At 26.6% G+C, this 15,975-nt stretch overlaps 5 protein-coding genes across 11 annotated transcripts; 4 read left to right on the forward strand and 1 right to left on the reverse strand.

Moving 5' to 3' along the window:
• The first annotated feature begins 152 nt into the window (after positions 1-152).
• Positions 153-3,046, forward strand: LOC122569853 (ATP synthase subunit alpha, mitochondrial). The gene is made up of 8 exons (XM_043731494.1): positions 153-314; positions 636-746; positions 839-1,188; positions 1,305-1,661; positions 1,740-2,121; positions 2,206-2,350; positions 2,442-2,559; positions 2,636-3,046. The coding sequence occupies exons 1-8, from the start codon at positions 249-251 to the stop codon at positions 2,748-2,750; spliced, it is 1,644 nt and encodes a 547-aa protein (XP_043587429.1). The 5' UTR covers positions 153-248; the 3' UTR covers positions 2,751-3,046.
• A 708-nt stretch (positions 3,047-3,754) lies between these two features.
• Positions 3,755-7,612, forward strand: LOC122569749 (cell cycle control protein 50A). 6 transcript variants are annotated; one of them, XR_006317566.1, is made up of 6 exons: positions 3,755-4,115; positions 4,514-5,332; positions 5,401-5,566; positions 6,146-6,202; positions 6,953-7,057; positions 7,141-7,612. XR_006317566.1 is itself a non-coding variant. In XM_043731288.1 (5 exons), the coding sequence occupies exons 1-4, from the start codon at positions 4,064-4,066 to the stop codon at positions 6,156-6,158; spliced, it is 1,050 nt and encodes a 349-aa protein (XP_043587223.1). In that variant the 5' UTR covers positions 3,755-4,063; the 3' UTR covers positions 6,159-6,202; positions 6,953-7,222. The 6 variants fall into 6 exon arrangements, 2 of the variants coding, with proteins under 2 accessions (XP_043587223.1, XP_043587222.1); XR_006317565.1 differs by having other exon boundaries at positions 7,144-7,612; XR_006317563.1 differs by lacking the exon at positions 6,146-6,202.
• Positions 7,613-8,077: 465 nt separating this feature from the next.
• LOC122569587 (UV excision repair protein RAD23 homolog B-like) lies at positions 8,078-11,312 on the forward strand. Its single transcript, XM_043730828.1, has 6 exons — positions 8,078-8,297; positions 8,370-8,442; positions 8,670-8,832; positions 9,102-9,278; positions 9,378-9,709; positions 9,789-11,312. The coding sequence occupies exons 1-6, from the start codon at positions 8,232-8,234 to the stop codon at positions 10,073-10,075; spliced, it is 1,098 nt and encodes a 365-aa protein (XP_043586763.1). The 5' UTR covers positions 8,078-8,231; the 3' UTR covers positions 10,076-11,312.
• A 574-nt stretch (positions 11,313-11,886) lies between these two features.
• Positions 11,887-12,668, reverse strand: LOC122569589 (dolichol-phosphate mannosyltransferase subunit 3). The gene is made up of 3 exons (XM_043730834.1): positions 12,608-12,668; positions 12,115-12,342; positions 11,887-12,032 (listed from the first exon to the last, which is right to left on the reverse strand). The coding sequence occupies exons 2-3, from the start codon at positions 12,340-12,342 to the stop codon at positions 11,973-11,975; spliced, it is 288 nt and encodes a 95-aa protein (XP_043586769.1). The 5' UTR covers positions 12,608-12,668; the 3' UTR covers positions 11,887-11,972.
• A 552-nt stretch (positions 12,669-13,220) lies between these two features.
• LOC122569585 (glutamyl-tRNA(Gln) amidotransferase subunit B, mitochondrial) lies at positions 13,221-15,963 on the forward strand. Of its 2 annotated transcripts, XM_043730824.1 has the most exons (11): positions 13,221-13,357; positions 13,538-13,678; positions 13,755-13,899; positions 13,963-14,076; positions 14,222-14,394; positions 14,484-14,632; positions 14,721-14,956; positions 15,044-15,226; positions 15,305-15,441; positions 15,494-15,617; positions 15,691-15,963. In XM_043730824.1, the coding sequence occupies exons 2-11, from the start codon at positions 13,587-13,589 to the stop codon at positions 15,904-15,906; spliced, it is 1,569 nt and encodes a 522-aa protein (XP_043586759.1). In that variant the 5' UTR covers positions 13,221-13,357; positions 13,538-13,586; the 3' UTR covers positions 15,907-15,963. The 2 variants fall into 2 exon arrangements, with proteins under 2 accessions (XP_043586759.1, XP_043586760.1); XM_043730825.1 differs by lacking the exons at positions 13,221-13,357; positions 13,538-13,678 and having other exon boundaries at positions 13,774-13,904.
• Positions 15,964-15,975: the final 12 nt, after the last annotated feature.

Raw genomic sequence — 15,975 nt, forward strand, 5'->3', positions numbered from 1 at the left:
AAAAAATTTGTTTGAAATATAGCTTATATAATATACTTTTCATGCATTATAGAACACAAAAACATTAGATTTATGGATTAGTATATGTATCTGGATACGAGGTTACGCGCAGGTCGATGGATATCGACTTCCTGCCGGTAGGGGTATCAGAGTGGGGCTGCATGAGACGTTTCTTCGGCTCGGTCTTGTCTTGATCACTTTTCTTTTTGAAACCCGTAGTCCGGTAAACGGGCTTGCAATATACCAAAATGGCTCTTCAATCCTTACGTTTGGCTCCTTCGATCGCAAGACAATTGTCGAATACTACGATTCAGGTAATATAAGATATATAATTTCTTTTTTGTAATTTGTCTATGAAAGAATATTTAAATGGATCATGCCGACATTTTTCACTTTGCAATAACCACACACACCCATACGTTCCTTATATTAACTTTTATTTTTGAGGAAATGAAACATCTTTCATTAATTACAACCACTTTTATCGAAATTTTGTGACAGTTGAAATATATGTCACAAATTTTGCTTTTTGCGATAGATTACATAAACAGAATAGTATCAAGTTATGTAATAAGTAAATGGGTAATATATTTTTACAGTATGTAATAACAATATGTTTTAATTTTACATTGTAGGTCAAATGGCGCCTTGCTATACCCTCTTGCAAATTCCATGTATGTAGCAGTCGGCGCTCTGCTGAAATTTCTTCCATTTTGGAAGAACGTATTCTTGGCTCAGCTGCTAAGGTAAAGTAATAAAGCTTATTAATATTTACAGTGCAATAACTTATGTATATATAAATAACACAAATTTCAATCAAATGTTACATAATCTATAGGCTAATCTTGAGGAAACTGGAAGAGTGCTTAGCATTGGTGATGGTATTGCCCGTGTTTATGGTTTAAAAAATATTCAAGCAGATGAGATGGTGGAATTTAGTTCAGGATTAAAAGGCATGGCTTTGAACTTAGAGCCTGATAATGTTGGTGTTGTCGTCTTTGGCAATGATAGACACATTAAAGAAGGTGACATTGTCAAACGTACTGGAGCTATTGTTGATGTTCCGGTTGGAGAAGAATTGCTGGGACGTGTTGTAGATGCGTTAGGTAATCCTATAGATGGTAAAGGACCACTTAATAGTAAATTGAGATTCCGTATTGGTACTAAAGCACCTGGCATCATTCCTAGGTATTTATGTATCTCTTTATATAGATGCTATTACCTCTGCATTGTGCTTCCAATAATTGTCTATTATACATACTTTATATATATATATATATATATATGTACATATATTTTATCAGGGTGTCTGTGAGAGAACCTATGCAGACTGGAATCAAAGCTGTAGATTCTCTAGTACCTATTGGTCGTGGTCAACGTGAATTAATCATTGGAGACAGACAAACTGGAAAAACTGCTCTTGCTATTGATACAATTATTAATCAAAAACGATTTAATGATGCTGGAGATGAGAAGAAAAAGTTGTACTGTATTTATGTTGCTATTGGCCAAAAAAGATCCACTGTTGCACAAATAGTAAAACGTTTGACAGACAGTGGTGCTATTAATTATACTATCATTGTTTCTGCAACTGCTTCTGATGCAGCTCCTCTTCAGTATTTGGCTCCATACTCTGGATGTGCAATGGGAGAATTTTTCAGGTATATTTATATAAAATAATTTTCTTTTATATAATTCTAAACATGATACTGAAACAATTTATAATGATTTCCTTACAGAGATAATGGAAAGCATGCTTTAATTATTTATGACGATTTATCGAAACAAGCTGTTGCTTATCGACAAATGTCTTTACTGTTGAGGCGACCACCAGGTCGGGAAGCCTATCCTGGTGATGTATTCTATCTCCACTCTCGTCTTCTTGAGCGAGCGGCTAAAATGAATGAAAGTTTGGGAGGTGGTTCATTAACAGCTTTGCCTGTTATCGAGACACAAGCTGGTGATGTGTCTGCTTATATCCCCACAAATGTTATTTCTATTACCGACGGACAAATTTTCTTAGAAACGGAATTGTTCTATAAAGGTATTCGTCCTGCGATTAATGTAGGTTTATCAGTATCTCGTGTCGGTTCTGCTGCTCAGACTAAGGCTATGAAACAGGTATTGTACATTTCGTACAAATTTATAAACACATACACATTTAATAAAGAATATTTTAAATAACTTTCATATTTTATTTAATAGGTCGCTGGATCCATGAAATTGGAGTTGGCTCAATATCGTGAAGTAGCAGCTTTTGCACAATTTGGTTCCGATTTGGATGCTGCAACTCAGCAATTGCTGAATCGTGGTGTTAGATTGACAGAACTTCTGAAACAGGGACAATATGGTACAAATTGATAATATATACGATGAATTTAAATTACAAAAAGTCTAACAAAATTTTGAATAAAATGGAAAATATTTATTAATGCTTTTAGTACCCATGGCTATTGAAGAACAAGTAGCTGTTATCTATTGTGGTGTCCGCGGGTATCTTGATAAGATGGAACCTACTAAAATCACAGCTTTTGAAAAAGAATTCCTTGCCCATATTAGGTATTTAATTTACATACACATTTTGTTTAAATATATTTTACTACATTTGTATTTACTTAATCTTATATTCTTTCAGAACCAGTCAACGAGACCTTTTAAATACTATTGCTAAAGACAACACAATTAGTGAAGCTTCTGATGCTAAATTAAAGCAAGTTGTTACTGACTTCCTTGCTTCCTTCTCAGGCTAAAGTGTCAGTATGAAATAACTAATAATTCTCTGCTATGCAAGAGCTATGTGCAAATAATATTCATTATCATAAGCATTTTTAGTGTATGCTATTTGCACATTATAAATATCATTACAAAGAATTCCATATTTAAACATTAAATCACAATAGTTACATATACATTACATGTTGACTGTTGACAAAATTGAGAATATGATTTTGGTAATTAAACAGATACTTCTCCTGAAAAATGTTTTAAACATAGCAGATATGGGGAAGTTAACAAATGAGTAATAAAGTTCTAGAATTTTTTCAAATCTGTGTCGTTTATTTCTCTTGTATAATTATAATATATGATTAAATTTTATTTTTACAATAAATTATATTTTAGCCAACATTAAAGAACACTAGCGTTAATTTATTTGTGTTTTTCCTACGATATTTTAATTTAATGTGTATCATAATTATGTCATTTTATCATAATTATGTCCCTAGTTAATAAATACATGGATAAAAGAAACATATTTTTAAGAAATAGAAAAGTACTTATTTATTTCAAATGTTGATCCACCTCCGATTAAAGTAAGTAATGTCATAATCCCCAAAAATTAATTTAATAATATATATATATTTAAAACTAAAAGTTACTAGCGTATATTAATAAGTAGGAACGAGCCGAGAGGCACGGACTAAATAAAAAAAAAAAAAAAAAAAAAAAAAAAAAAAAAAAAAAAAAAAAAAAAAAAAAAAAAAAAAAAAAAAAAAAAAAAAAAAAAAAAAAAAAAAAAAAAAAAAAAAAAAAAAAAAAAATAAGTAGGAACGAGTAGGATACATTATTAAAGATATATCTTTTTATATATTATAAAAATTTTCATCATAGAAATATTTAACTAGCTTTAACAGGATGAGCACAATGAGCACAAAAAAAGTCCCTCGATAAGCAAATAGTGATAAATTGTAAAAAACTAACAATTGTCCAAGTCAATAAATATTACGAATCTATAATGAGTAAATATATAAATACTATGAAATTGAAGTAACTACTAATTATTTAAGGAATGTTTTCTGCAGATAATAAAATTAACACGATTAAAAAAAAACGTTTAATTCAAAAAATGTGTATTTAACTTTTAACGTGTTATCTGTGTTGACCATGTTCATTATTGTTCTATGCTCCGTCGTCATATAGGAGTCATGTCATGTCATATATGTAATTAATGTAAGTAGGAGTAGGAGTTTCACAAATAATTGATATCCTATCAGTTTTACAAATGTTCGTATTCAATTGTTGAAACTCTTGATAAGAAAATAGATCATTTCTTTAATAAATAAGTATGACTTCTATTAGCGAAGTTAGTTCGTTACCTAAAACAAAGAAACCTTCAGGTAAGTTTGTTATACGAAAATTTCAATTTCTTATTAGGTTATATTTGATATCTATATATGAAGATTTTATAAAAAACTTAATGTAGTAGTAGAAATAACAAGTGTCTCGTTATCTATATTAAAATATAAAATTCTTATTATATAATTAAATATTTATTGTACATTTCCCATACATGTATTATTTAAATGCTCACTCAATTTCGCCCTATTTATTTTCTGTTACGATATAAGTAGTGTATGTATAGTATGTAAGTTTAATATATTAGGTTGTAACAGTAAATAAGTTAAAGTTAAAGTCAATATTTTTCTTTATCTGACTAAACTTATTTATATTACAATCCAATATATATTTATAATAAATTAATGTTTTAAATAAAGATAATGTTTTATTTATATAGACAGTGCATTTAAGCAGCAACGTTTACCTGCTTGGCAACCAATACTTACAGCTGGGACTGTTTTACCAACATTTTTTGTGATTGGGATTGCTTTTATACCAGTTGGAGTTGGATTGCTTTATTTTTCTGATCAAGTTAAAGAATACATTTTAGATTATACAGATTGTAATTCTACAAATATCTTTCGTGCAAAAGGAATGCCTGCTAAATGTGCAGATATTATAGCAGAAGGTCATAATCAACCTTGTTATTGTAAAATAAATTTTACTTTGCCTTCTGACTTCAATGGAAAAATTTATATGTATTATGGTTTGACTAATTTTTATCAGAATCATAGACGATATGTAAAATCAAGAGATGATAATCAACTGTTAGGAAAATTAAGTCCTGATGTCTCTGGGGATTGTGAACCATTTGCTTATGTCGGAGAAACACCTATTGTACCATGTGGTGCTATTGCTAACTCATTATTTAGTGATGATTTAACATTGTTTTCTTTAAAACACAAAGCTCCTGTACCATTATTAAAGACTGGTATAGCTTGGCCCTCAGATAAAAATATTAAATTTAGGAATCCAGAGGGTAATTTAAGAGAAGTATTTAAGAATTTTACAAAACCAAAAAATTGGGATAAATATATTTATGAGTTAGATAATGAAAATGAAAGCAATAATGGTTTTCAAAATGAAGACTTAATTGTTTGGATGAGAACTGCTGCTTTGCCTACTTTTAGAAAACTTTACCGCAGAGTAAATCATACAGTAGATGGCTTCACTGAAGGTCTAGTAGCAGGAAATTATACACTTACTGTTAATTATAGTAAGTAAAAGTTATCAATATATATTACTTATTGAAAATAACTTTATAAATGAATACTTTTTTTGTAGCATATCCTGTGTCTGCCTTTGATGGTAGGAAAAGAATGATTTTAAGCACTACTTCTCTTCTTGGTGGAAAGAATCCTTTTCTTGGCATTGCTTATATAGTTGTAGGATGTATTTGTTTGTTGTTAGGCATTACATTATTAATAATACACATCAAATGTTCTAAAAGGTAAATATTAATATATATATTATATTATATTTTCTCTTCTTCACTTTTTACTAAATGGTGTTGTGCTTAAAAGGGGCTTTAATTAAAAAAAATTAAAAAATGCAGTTGCTCTATAAATGAATCCTCTTTTTAACAAAAGTATTATAATATAAATAGAAAAGAGATATACTTTTTCATCTACATTCATTATATTGTATTTACTATCAAACTATCTTAAAAAGTTAGTAAAACATTTGTCTAAGTGTTAGTAAGCAACAAATTTATTTGATTGTACATTAAACTTAAATTTATTATACGTACTTTTTTGAGAAAATAGTTGGTAATTAATTGGTAAACTTGATAGTTATTGCATATATTAATCACTATAATACAGTAAGGTTTTACCAATTTTGAAAATACTATAAATTTATATTATGTGTTATTTTAAACAATGAATTGGAAGAGGTTGAGAATATTTAAATAAAAATGAAAAATACTCTTGTTCTAATTAATTTTTGTATTAATGTTGATATTATTATATATTTTAAATTTAAATTTGATAATAAACTTATATAACGTTATATAATGTATGTTATACAGCAAACTAATGTAAAGATGACTGCAACAAAGTATGCTTAGGGCACCGTAATTGTTCTTGTAAGTGTTTGTGATATTGTGTTATGTCTATCCTGCAAGAATGTTAATTAATGTTTTATACATAACATGGCTTGAAGTATATCTTTCAAATACTAAATTTAGACAATTTTTCATGAGTGTCTCTTGTATTTAATTGTATTTAATTATTTTATGAGTTACAGCCCAATTATGTGCGTGTAGTTATGTATTTATTATACCTGTTGTCCTTTATTTTTGACTTTTCAGAATTTCTGTATAACTATGACTGACTATATTGATATGACTGATATCTTTTTATTAATAATTCTTATTATTCACGTTTTTATATTATTTGCTTCATAAATATATAAATATGCTTTATACATTGCACAATATATATTTTTAATGTCATATCATTTTAAAGTAATGTAGGAAAAAAATTAATTAATATAGCATCATTCTGTATATGTATTTTATCATACATTGTTATATTTAAGTAAATTACTTCAAATAAATCTATATTTTTGTATTTAAATATATAATATATAAAAATAGTTAGAAATATAGCATGTAATTGTTTAGAAGGTAAGGCATAGAATATTTATCATGTTGTATGAGATATTTTGTTAAGAATTAATCAAAATGTTTTGTTTGTATTGAATTATTAAATTCTTTTGCCTCTTTTTATAGAACTAAGCTTGCAATTTAATGAATAATTTAATAGTTCGATATTAATATTTCATCCTTAATTTCATGTCATTTCATTATATAATTTTGATATATATTTTTTAGTGTAACAGAGATGATAAATGTGACTCCAAATACACCATATCAAGAATAATTATACATAGTTGTTATAAAAATTGAAGAACATTCTGGATATCCTGCATTTAATTTGTAAGTGTCAATATAAAATAATTTAGTTTAATATAAGATGTATATTTAATAAAAATTGTTTATTGATTCATGTCTTTTTTTAGTAGATATCTCAATCTATTTTTTCTGTTAGTCTTATATTAATTGTTATTTCATAGAAGATTTCACATTATAATTCTCTGTTATTATGAAGAATATAAAAAATCAATATGTAATGTCAACATAGTATTTATGTATGATAAAATATATATTATAATACTGCAAGAACATAAGATTGTAAGTATTTATATATCTTTTATGTACATGTATTGAGATACTCAAAGTATAAATCACTTTAGAATGATGTAAAGACATCAAGAAAGGTAACATACAAATTTTGTATATTTTTAGAACTCAAATTAAGTAATTTCACTAAAAAATCAACCTAATTAGAAACAAATGAAAGTTATAAACATGATCTGCCACGATATTAAAATAGAAACAATATGATTTTTGTGTATCTTAATACATTTTAAATTTTTATGTGTAACTCATTATTATATAGTACATTTTCAAATTATAACTTATTATGAACTATTTTTAGTTTTATTCTAGTCATTCGCAAATGTATAAATATATGTATAAATAAAAGTATTACAATAACTTTCATTCATGTACCTGCACATTTATTTCTAAAATTAAATTACTTGTGGATTTATATATATGTATATATATATGTATAATATATATATATATATATGTATGTATTAATTTGTAAATATGTTAGTTACTATATTTTCCTTTTATATTTTTGTTGTTTCAGTAATTTTATCATCGAAATCAATTAAATATAATAATATCAAAAATTGAACTTTAGACTTTTGGTTAGTAATAAATATAACTATTAGTATATATATGTGTTTAATATTTATTGATATAAATTAGATTAATCAAATTACTTTGAATTGATGCAGCCTTATTTTAGTACATACCCTTCGTATTCAACTGTCTTCAGTAATGGAAATACAGCTTTATGTCATCATATGTTTTCAGCTGCATACTAGTCTGAGTTAAGCATTTTGTAAGTTGCTTTAAGCAGTGCCGACTCATCGCTGAAAAGATCTTTACCAAAACATCTTTACACCCTTACTACTTCAGATACTTCAAAGTTTCCTTTATTAATCAACGACGTATCACTAATTCTTCATCTAACAATATGATTATAACACTAAAAAACTTGCAGCAGCAGACGTTTACAGTAGAAATTGATCCATCGCAAACAGTAAGTGAATATAGTAAATTTATTTATATAGTGAATTTCAAGTACAATAGATTTTAATTGTGTCTTTTTTAGGTAAAAGATTTGAAACAAAAGATTGAAACCCAAAAAGGTTTTCCTGCTAAATATCAAAAGTTAATATATGCTGGTGAGGGATATGACTTACATAACCTTATTTTCACACAATTGCAAATTTATTAATATATTTATGTATCTATAAACTAATTAATTTTTGGATTAAATTTATTCTGATAACCATTATTTATACAAACCTAAATAAAAAAATTATAAGACATTGGAATTATTTTCCTTTTTATTAACGTTACTGTTATCGTACAATGATAGCTGTGCATTAATGTAACATTATTTTTATAGGAAAAATATTAACAGATGATCACCCATTAGCAGAATATAATATAGATGAAAAAAAGTTTATAGTTGTTATGGTGACAAAATTAAAAACTGGTAATGGACATACAACGACTGAAGAAGAACATACTACAAATACAGATAATAAAGAAGAAAGTAGTACAACCAGGTATTAATTTAAAGTATTATGACAGAAATACATTTAAAGAATATTTTCCAGCTTTAATAATAAAAATTTAAATATGTTATTTGAATATGTTACACTAAAAAAATTAAAAATATGTCATAATAATATTCTTCATTGATTATAAAGATTTATCTTTTGTATAATTTAATTCCTTAGATTAATTTATCAGAAAAATAATATACGTACGTTATAAATCTGTTTAGTCTTGCTATATGGAGTTATTCTTAATATGTATATGTTTTTTGTCATAGCTCAGTAGCACAACCTAGTTCAAACCCTACTGTTCAGGGAGCATCAAATCCTACTAATACTGTACAAGAGCAATCTGAAGCAAGTACTACTGCTGGATGTGTTGGAGGTCAAGCTGAAAGTGCCTTGTTAATGGGTGAAGATTATAATACTATGGTGAACAATATTGTGGATATGGGGTAGATATATGTTCAATAAAAAAAGAAGTTATAATCATTTAATTACTATATTTTTCTTAAATCACGGTTTATTTATTTAACGCAATTTATCTATATTAGATACGAACGTGAACAAGTTGAACAAGCATTGAGAGCAAGTTTCAACAATCCTGATAGGGCTGTTGAATACCTTTTAACAGGAATACCAGCTCAGCTTTTTGAAGATTTACCTGAAGATCAACTTGAAGCACAAGAACAACTTCAAGATCATGGTCAGCATCCACTAGCGTTTTTGCGAATGCAACCTCAATTTCAACAAATGCGTCAAGTCATTCAACAAAATCCTCAGTTATTAAATGCTGTTCTACAACAAATTGGACAAACTAACCCTGCATTGTTACAACTTATTTCGCAAAATCAAGAAGCATTTGTGCGTATGCTTAATGAACCTGGTGAGTTTCTGCTAAAATCAAAATATTTTCATTTACTTGTTTATGAATATTCTTGTGTTATATACCTCTTTTGGAGTAGTAGAAACTACTGGTGGTACAGGAGGAAGAACTACACCTGTATCTGCAGCTAATGTTACACCACCAACTGCTCCTGGTGGAATAAGTGGAGGTCTTGGTGCTGGTATAGGAGCAGGATCGGATGTAGAAGCTTCTGTAATTCAGGTAACACCTCAGGATAAAGAAGCTATTGAGAGGCTGAAGGCACTAGGATTTCCGGAGCATTTAGTTGTACAAGCCTATTTTGCGTGTGAAAAAAATGAAAATCTGGCTGCTAACTTTTTGCTGTCACAAAGTCTTGATGACTGAAGTAACGTACTTTATTGATTTCATAATAAGGAGTTAAAGGACTGATATAGGGTGGGTAATTACACAGGCGTCTTTTTATTTTGGACTGGTCATCTTTACTTTGTATATAAGTATGCACATATATTTATGTTACATTAATTCTTTAGCTAGGTGCTAATCTTACATTGGCATATTTGATAAATCATACAAGTTTACTGAGACTATATACCAAAATACTTTATATGTCAAATTCTTGATAGTCTTAAATTATCAGTTTCAAAATATATAACTTTACACCTTTTTAAATATTTTGAGATTGAAAATTGATATTTTGCACAAGTGTCATAATCCATCCTTGCAGTCTGAAAATTACTCTTTGGCGAAACTTTTTGTTTTATGAATATATGGAACAGTGTAATTACATTTTTATATAAGAAAGCCTGCTTGTTTAAAGAATTGATATACAAAAATATAAATACTTTGTAGTATTTATATGTTGGAGCTATTGTATAATTACACATACATATAAATCCGCATAAACGAACAAGGATATATGTGTATTTAAAACATATGTATGTACATGACAAGCACATTTTGTACATTTGATAGGCTTTCTAATATAAAAATTATGTAAGTGCATCCGTATATGTATGATTGCATATGTATATATGTGTGTACTTGCGTATAACTTGCGCCTATGTATGTATGTATAAAAAAGTCTCGTATTTTTTAAACAAAAGTGGTGAAGATAGTTATTCATTAATAACACATTATAAGTCATTTCATTTGTCACCAAATAACGAAATGTAAGAAATTCTCAAGTGAAAAGAAAGAAAATTTAAATAACATATACACATATATTGTTTTAAATTTGCTTTGACCTCGATATCTCAATCCATTCTTCATCTGAAAAAAGCTCGATTAACTTATGACTAGTTAGTTAATAAGAAATAATCATATATGAAATATCTTAAATAGATAAATACAAGTTGACATACAAGAACTATGAATCTAAAAAAAAATTTACAATTAACTTTCTATAAAAGTGAAGGCAATGAGATTATTAATATTATGAAACTGCATTCAATAGGTTGTAGCCTTAACATAGTAATATGTAACTTATTAGGAATCGTTCGAATTTTTAAGATACTACTACTGATATTAAAATTTTATTAGAAATATAGCACAATGTAAAACAAATACTATTGCAAAATTGCATATTTAATAAATAAAAATGATGAGTCTAGGCACAAATGAATATATTAGTTTCCCTTTTTGGTATATACATATAAGCAGATATAAGTATAATTAAGGCAAGTTAAATTTTGAAGATTAGAATATAGTTTCATTTTATTATACATACATATGTATGTAAAAAGATACAAATCTACATAAATAAATTATATGTTTCGATGTTTTGTCGTAAGATTGCATGTTTATTATTATGCAATAACAATTGATAATTGCCTTAAAGATTCCCCTGTTATAAAGAGTAAAACTATATAAATCTTATGTCATAAAAATATCTTAATTTAGTTTTCCTTATGTCAAATACCAAAAATAATGAAGCATTATAAATAAAAATATTATTGAACAAGATCAGATTATTTGTTATTAAGCTTATAATAAATAAGTACATTAAAATTTACGTAGAAGCTAAAAAATAGTTATTCGTATTAATATCCATTATTTCTTATCTAATAAGCACAATGAGCTTATTAATGTACATAAATTACATGCAAGAAACACTTGTTTCTGTTACAATTCTTAAATTTCTATAATTTAAACATTTTATTATTATAAAAAATATATATAAATATAACATCCATAAATAGAATGATCATATATTAATTACTTTATTACTTATATTAATTACATAATATGCGTTACTGGATTACACATATAAAAATAAGTTAATTCACTTGCACTTTAAGACCACACCTTTATTCTGAAGATCTTTCTTAGCTTCCTCTATTTGCTAAAAAATTTATGAAATGGTTGTTTCTAAACTTTTATGTAATAATACTAATAAAATGGATTATATCCATTTTTAAACTTACTTCTTGCAATTCAATAGCTGCACGTTCACAGTTGTTAAATGTAAGAACTCTATATAAAATAATAGTAGCTGCATATAGACTGCATACAAATAAAGCAATGGGTGGAAGAAGAAGGACAAATTGTTTCCATTCTTTGATAAATGATAAATTAACACTTTCAGTAACTGCAGCAATCCATATACTAAAAAATAAAACAGCAAATAAAAGCCACTCCATTAGTTTTGTCATCTGCAATTTAAAGTATATTTATATAAATTTATTAGTTCATCAATACTCATTAAAAATCAATAAATAATTAAAATTGTATAGTTATGTGATATAGTTTTTGTAGTTATTTATTATTTTTTAAAGGTTGAAAAAAGTATATATGTTGAGATTAATGAGGTTAAATTTTTGAGAACATTCATCAAATTGAGGATGAATTATTTAATATCTTAAAATCAATAGAAAGAGTAATAAAATGTGTGGAATAAGATTACTTTAAATTACATACCTTAATTTTCAAATTTTGTAATAATAAATGGGTAATTCTATATATATTTCTTATATATATTAATCACGCTTTGATTTAATTTCAAGACTAATTGTTCACTATTTTTTAAACATTATTTCAACAAAAACACCGTGTAAATATGCATCATTGTGTGATGAACCAAACATGTGACGTGTATTGAATAATCTATCTGATCTCAAACTTCCTATTTTGCCATATGATAGCGCCACAATAGCACTGTTGTTGTATCTTAATTCAACGGTTTTTGTTTTTATAATATCTATTATAATTTCAATCTATAGAATAATACAAATTGTATGAATTTATAGTTAAAGGTATATTTCAAAATAATAGCACAAAAAATGAATTTTCAAAATTATATATTGTCAAGTTTCACTAATTTATTTCAGGTTTACGTTCTATATTTTATTTACTTTCCATTTTATTTATTTATAATTTAAGTAATAAATAAATTTGTAATAGACAATAAAAATTTGAAAATACAATCTATTTCTTGAAAATATAAGATTTGTATATTATGCTACTCATATACAATTTGAGATTTCGATGTATCGATAATTTAATACCCAAATAGAATAATACATACACGTATGTTTGATGATATTCATTGTTTTTTGATTTCATGTAAAATATATTGATAACAGATGTTTATTGCGATTAAAATTACATAAGATTTGAATGAACATGTATGTATAATAATAGACAAAAACTACTATCTTCATTTTAAAGGTGAGTTATTATATAAACTTTGTTATTCAGTAAGTTAATATTCATATCTATGTAGTAAACATAGTATTGTGTTGGCAAGTGTCAATACCACTTAATGACAAAATCCGCAATCACTTAGTTGCCAACCCAATATTATACAAATCCATTTTGTTTAATTATCTATTACAGTCATATTTTTAGGTGTAAAAAACGTATTCTATTTTTGTATTTATAAAATAAGTTTTCAGAAATGTTAATATATAGAAGAATTAGTAATTTCATAAAAAAGTATTATAAAAATACATACAAGAAATTTTATGTACGATTTATTTCTACAAATCTGTAAGTGTGTTAAAAAATTACTTGAAAAATACATCACATTACATACAGAAATAATAAAATGTTTTTTATATGTTAGAGAATGGAAACCTTCAGTTGGTTTGGAAATACATGCACAAATTTCAACAGAATCAAAATTATTTTCTGGGGGTCCCACAAGTTTTAATCATTCAGTTAATTCCTGTGTATCATTGTTTGATTGTGCAGTACCTGGGACAATGCCAGTAAAGTATAGTAAATATTTTTGAAAAGTAATTCAGTAATTTCTCATTGTATTGTTTTTATAGGTATTAAATAAAAAATGTGTAGAAGCTGGAGTATTGACTGCTTTGGCTCTTTCTTGCGAAGTAAATGCTGTTTCAATGTTTGAAAGAAAGCATTATTTTTATTCTGATTTGCCTGTAAATACATCTAAATATACTTTATAATAACTTCATTATTTAAAACATAATTATTGAAAGTAAATTAAAGTAATATAAAATATATACACATATATTTAATGTTTATTTTATTTTACATATATTTTATTAATAATGTTTTGTACAGGCGGGCTTTCAAATCACACAACAAAGGAAGCCTTTAGCTGTTAATGGAGAAATTAAATTTAATGTATTCAAATCTGGATTGCACAAGAAATCTTATTCAAAGTCATCAAAAATCAAACAAATACAGTTGGAACAAGATAGTGGGAGAAGTCTTCATAATGAAGTTCTTGGAAGGCATTATTAAATTTTTTGTTATAATAATTAAAATATATTTTGGAAAATAATATGATAAATTATATGTTGCTTTGTTTCATTTGTGACAGAAGTTTAATTGATCTTAATCGAGCTGGAATACCTTTGATGGAATTTGTGTTTGAGCCAGATTTAACAAGTGGAGAGGAAGCAGCAGCTCTTGTACAGGAACTGTGTCTCATTTTACAATTGTTAGGCACATGTTCTTGCAAAATGCAAGGTTTGGTAAACTGGATTTTATTCTCACATGCAATGTTTATTTATGAAAACAATCTATTTCTAATTAATAATTAGTTTTGCATTTATAGAAGGTGCTTTAAGGGTTGATGCAAATGTTTCTATAAGTAAACCTAATGCACCTTTAGGCGTTCGAACAGAATTGAAAAACATTGGAAGTATAAGTGCTCTCAACCATGCCATAGAATATGAGATAGAAAGACAAATTTCAATTCTACAAAAAGGAGGACAAGTTGTTAATGAGACTCGTGCATGGAATCCAGTAAACAAAAATACAATTCTCATGCGTGAAAAAGAGGACAAACATGTAATCACAAACTAAAATAGTTTATATTTACTTAATTTTTGTAATAATTTTTAACATAAGGAATATTATATATTTATTACCTTTTAGGATTATCGTTTTATGCCTGAACCTAATTTACCTCCCTTATATTTACACATTAAGAGAAATGTACAAAATAAGTGTAATTTAATTGATGTACCATCTATAAAAGAGCAATTACCAGAGTTGCCAGAACAAATACGTAAAAATTTACTACAGGGTCTTACACCAGACACACTTGTAGCAATAACGGTATGTTTAATATCTAAACCATTAAATTAAATTATAATTAAGCATAAATTATGTGTATTAAATAACTTTTACTTTTAGAGTAATTTTGATTTGTTTCTACTGTTTTGCGACATCTTAAAGAATGGTAAACATCGTGATCCTCAGTTAGTGGCTAAACTTTTTATTTCTGAAGTTTTAGCATTTATGGATGACCATAATTTGAATCTTACATTTTGGTAAGTTTATTGTAATAAATTAAAAAGATGTATTAATATATAGAATTTTTAGTGTTAATAATCAGAAGTATATAGAGGAATTGATGGACTTAATACAAGCTGAGGTAATAAATCGACGGACATTAAGAAAGTTATTAAATGAATTAGTCAATAAATCAAATAAAATGCCAAAACAGGTAAAAAGAACTTAAATTACTTTATATTTTTTACATATTAATGAATTCTAATAATATTTTATACCATACATAGATTGTTGAAGAAAATAAATGGTTTATAATATCGGATGAAAAGGAATTGGAACTGATATGTTCAGAAATACTTAAAGCAAACCCTGAATTGGTAAAAAAGTACAAAGCAGGAAAGAGAAAGATATATAAGAAGTTTCTACACAAGGCAGCTATACTTACTGAGGATTGTGCAGATATGGTCAAAGTGTCAAAAATCATGACAAGATTATTGAGTTAATTTCAAATGTTATTTTTATAATAGAAGCATTTTAATAATAACTTATAAATAATTAAATGTGCCTATTTT

The sequence above is a fragment of the Bombus pyrosoma genome, linkage group LG7, assembly GCF_014825855.1.
Source record: "Bombus pyrosoma isolate SC7728 linkage group LG7, ASM1482585v1, whole genome shotgun sequence".
Taxonomy (NCBI): Eukaryota; Metazoa; Arthropoda; class Insecta; order Hymenoptera; family Apidae; genus Bombus; species Bombus pyrosoma.

Bases quoted from the DNA above. Each gene is read 5' to 3' on its own strand.
- LOC122569853 (XM_043731494.1), top strand. From the start codon at position 249: ATGGCTCTTCAATCCTTACGTTTGGCTCCTTCGATCGCAAGACAATTG. The intron at 315-635 runs GTAATATAAGAT...TTTACATTGTAG, and splicing joins TGTCGAATACTACGATTCAG to GTCAAATGGCGCCTTGCTAT. The intron at 747-838 runs GTAAAGTAATAA...CATAATCTATAG, and splicing joins TTCTTGGCTCAGCTGCTAAG to GCTAATCTTGAGGAAACTGG.
- LOC122569749 (XM_043731287.1), top strand. From the start codon at position 4,064: ATGACTTCTATTAGCGAAGTTAGTTCGTTACCTAAAACAAAGAAACCT. The intron at 4,116-4,513 runs GTAAGTTTGTTA...TTATTTATATAG, and splicing joins TAAAACAAAGAAACCTTCAG to ACAGTGCATTTAAGCAGCAA. The intron at 5,333-5,400 runs GTAAGTAAAAGT...CTTTTTTTGTAG, and splicing joins TACACTTACTGTTAATTATA to CATATCCTGTGTCTGCCTTT.
- LOC122569587 (XM_043730828.1), top strand. From the start codon at position 8,232: ATGATTATAACACTAAAAAACTTGCAGCAGCAGACGTTTACAGTAGAA. The intron at 9,279-9,377 runs GTAGATATATGT...TATCTATATTAG, and splicing joins AACAATATTGTGGATATGGG to ATACGAACGTGAACAAGTTG. The intron at 9,710-9,788 runs GTGAGTTTCTGC...CTTTTGGAGTAG, and splicing joins GCGTATGCTTAATGAACCTG to TAGAAACTACTGGTGGTACA.
- LOC122569589 (XM_043730834.1), bottom strand. From the start codon at position 12,342: ATGACAAAACTAATGGAGTGGCTTTTATTTGCTGTTTTATTTTTTAGT. The intron at 12,033-12,114 runs GTAAGTTTAAAA...TAAATTTTTTAG, and splicing joins CAGCTATTGAATTGCAAGAA to CAAATAGAGGAAGCTAAGAA.
- LOC122569585 (XM_043730824.1), top strand. From the start codon at position 13,587: ATGTTAATATATAGAAGAATTAGTAATTTCATAAAAAAGTATTATAAA. The intron at 15,227-15,304 runs GTATGTTTAATA...TTTTACTTTTAG, and splicing joins ACACACTTGTAGCAATAACG to AGTAATTTTGATTTGTTTCT. The intron at 15,618-15,690 runs GTAAAAAGAACT...TACCATACATAG, and splicing joins CAAATAAAATGCCAAAACAG to ATTGTTGAAGAAAATAAATG.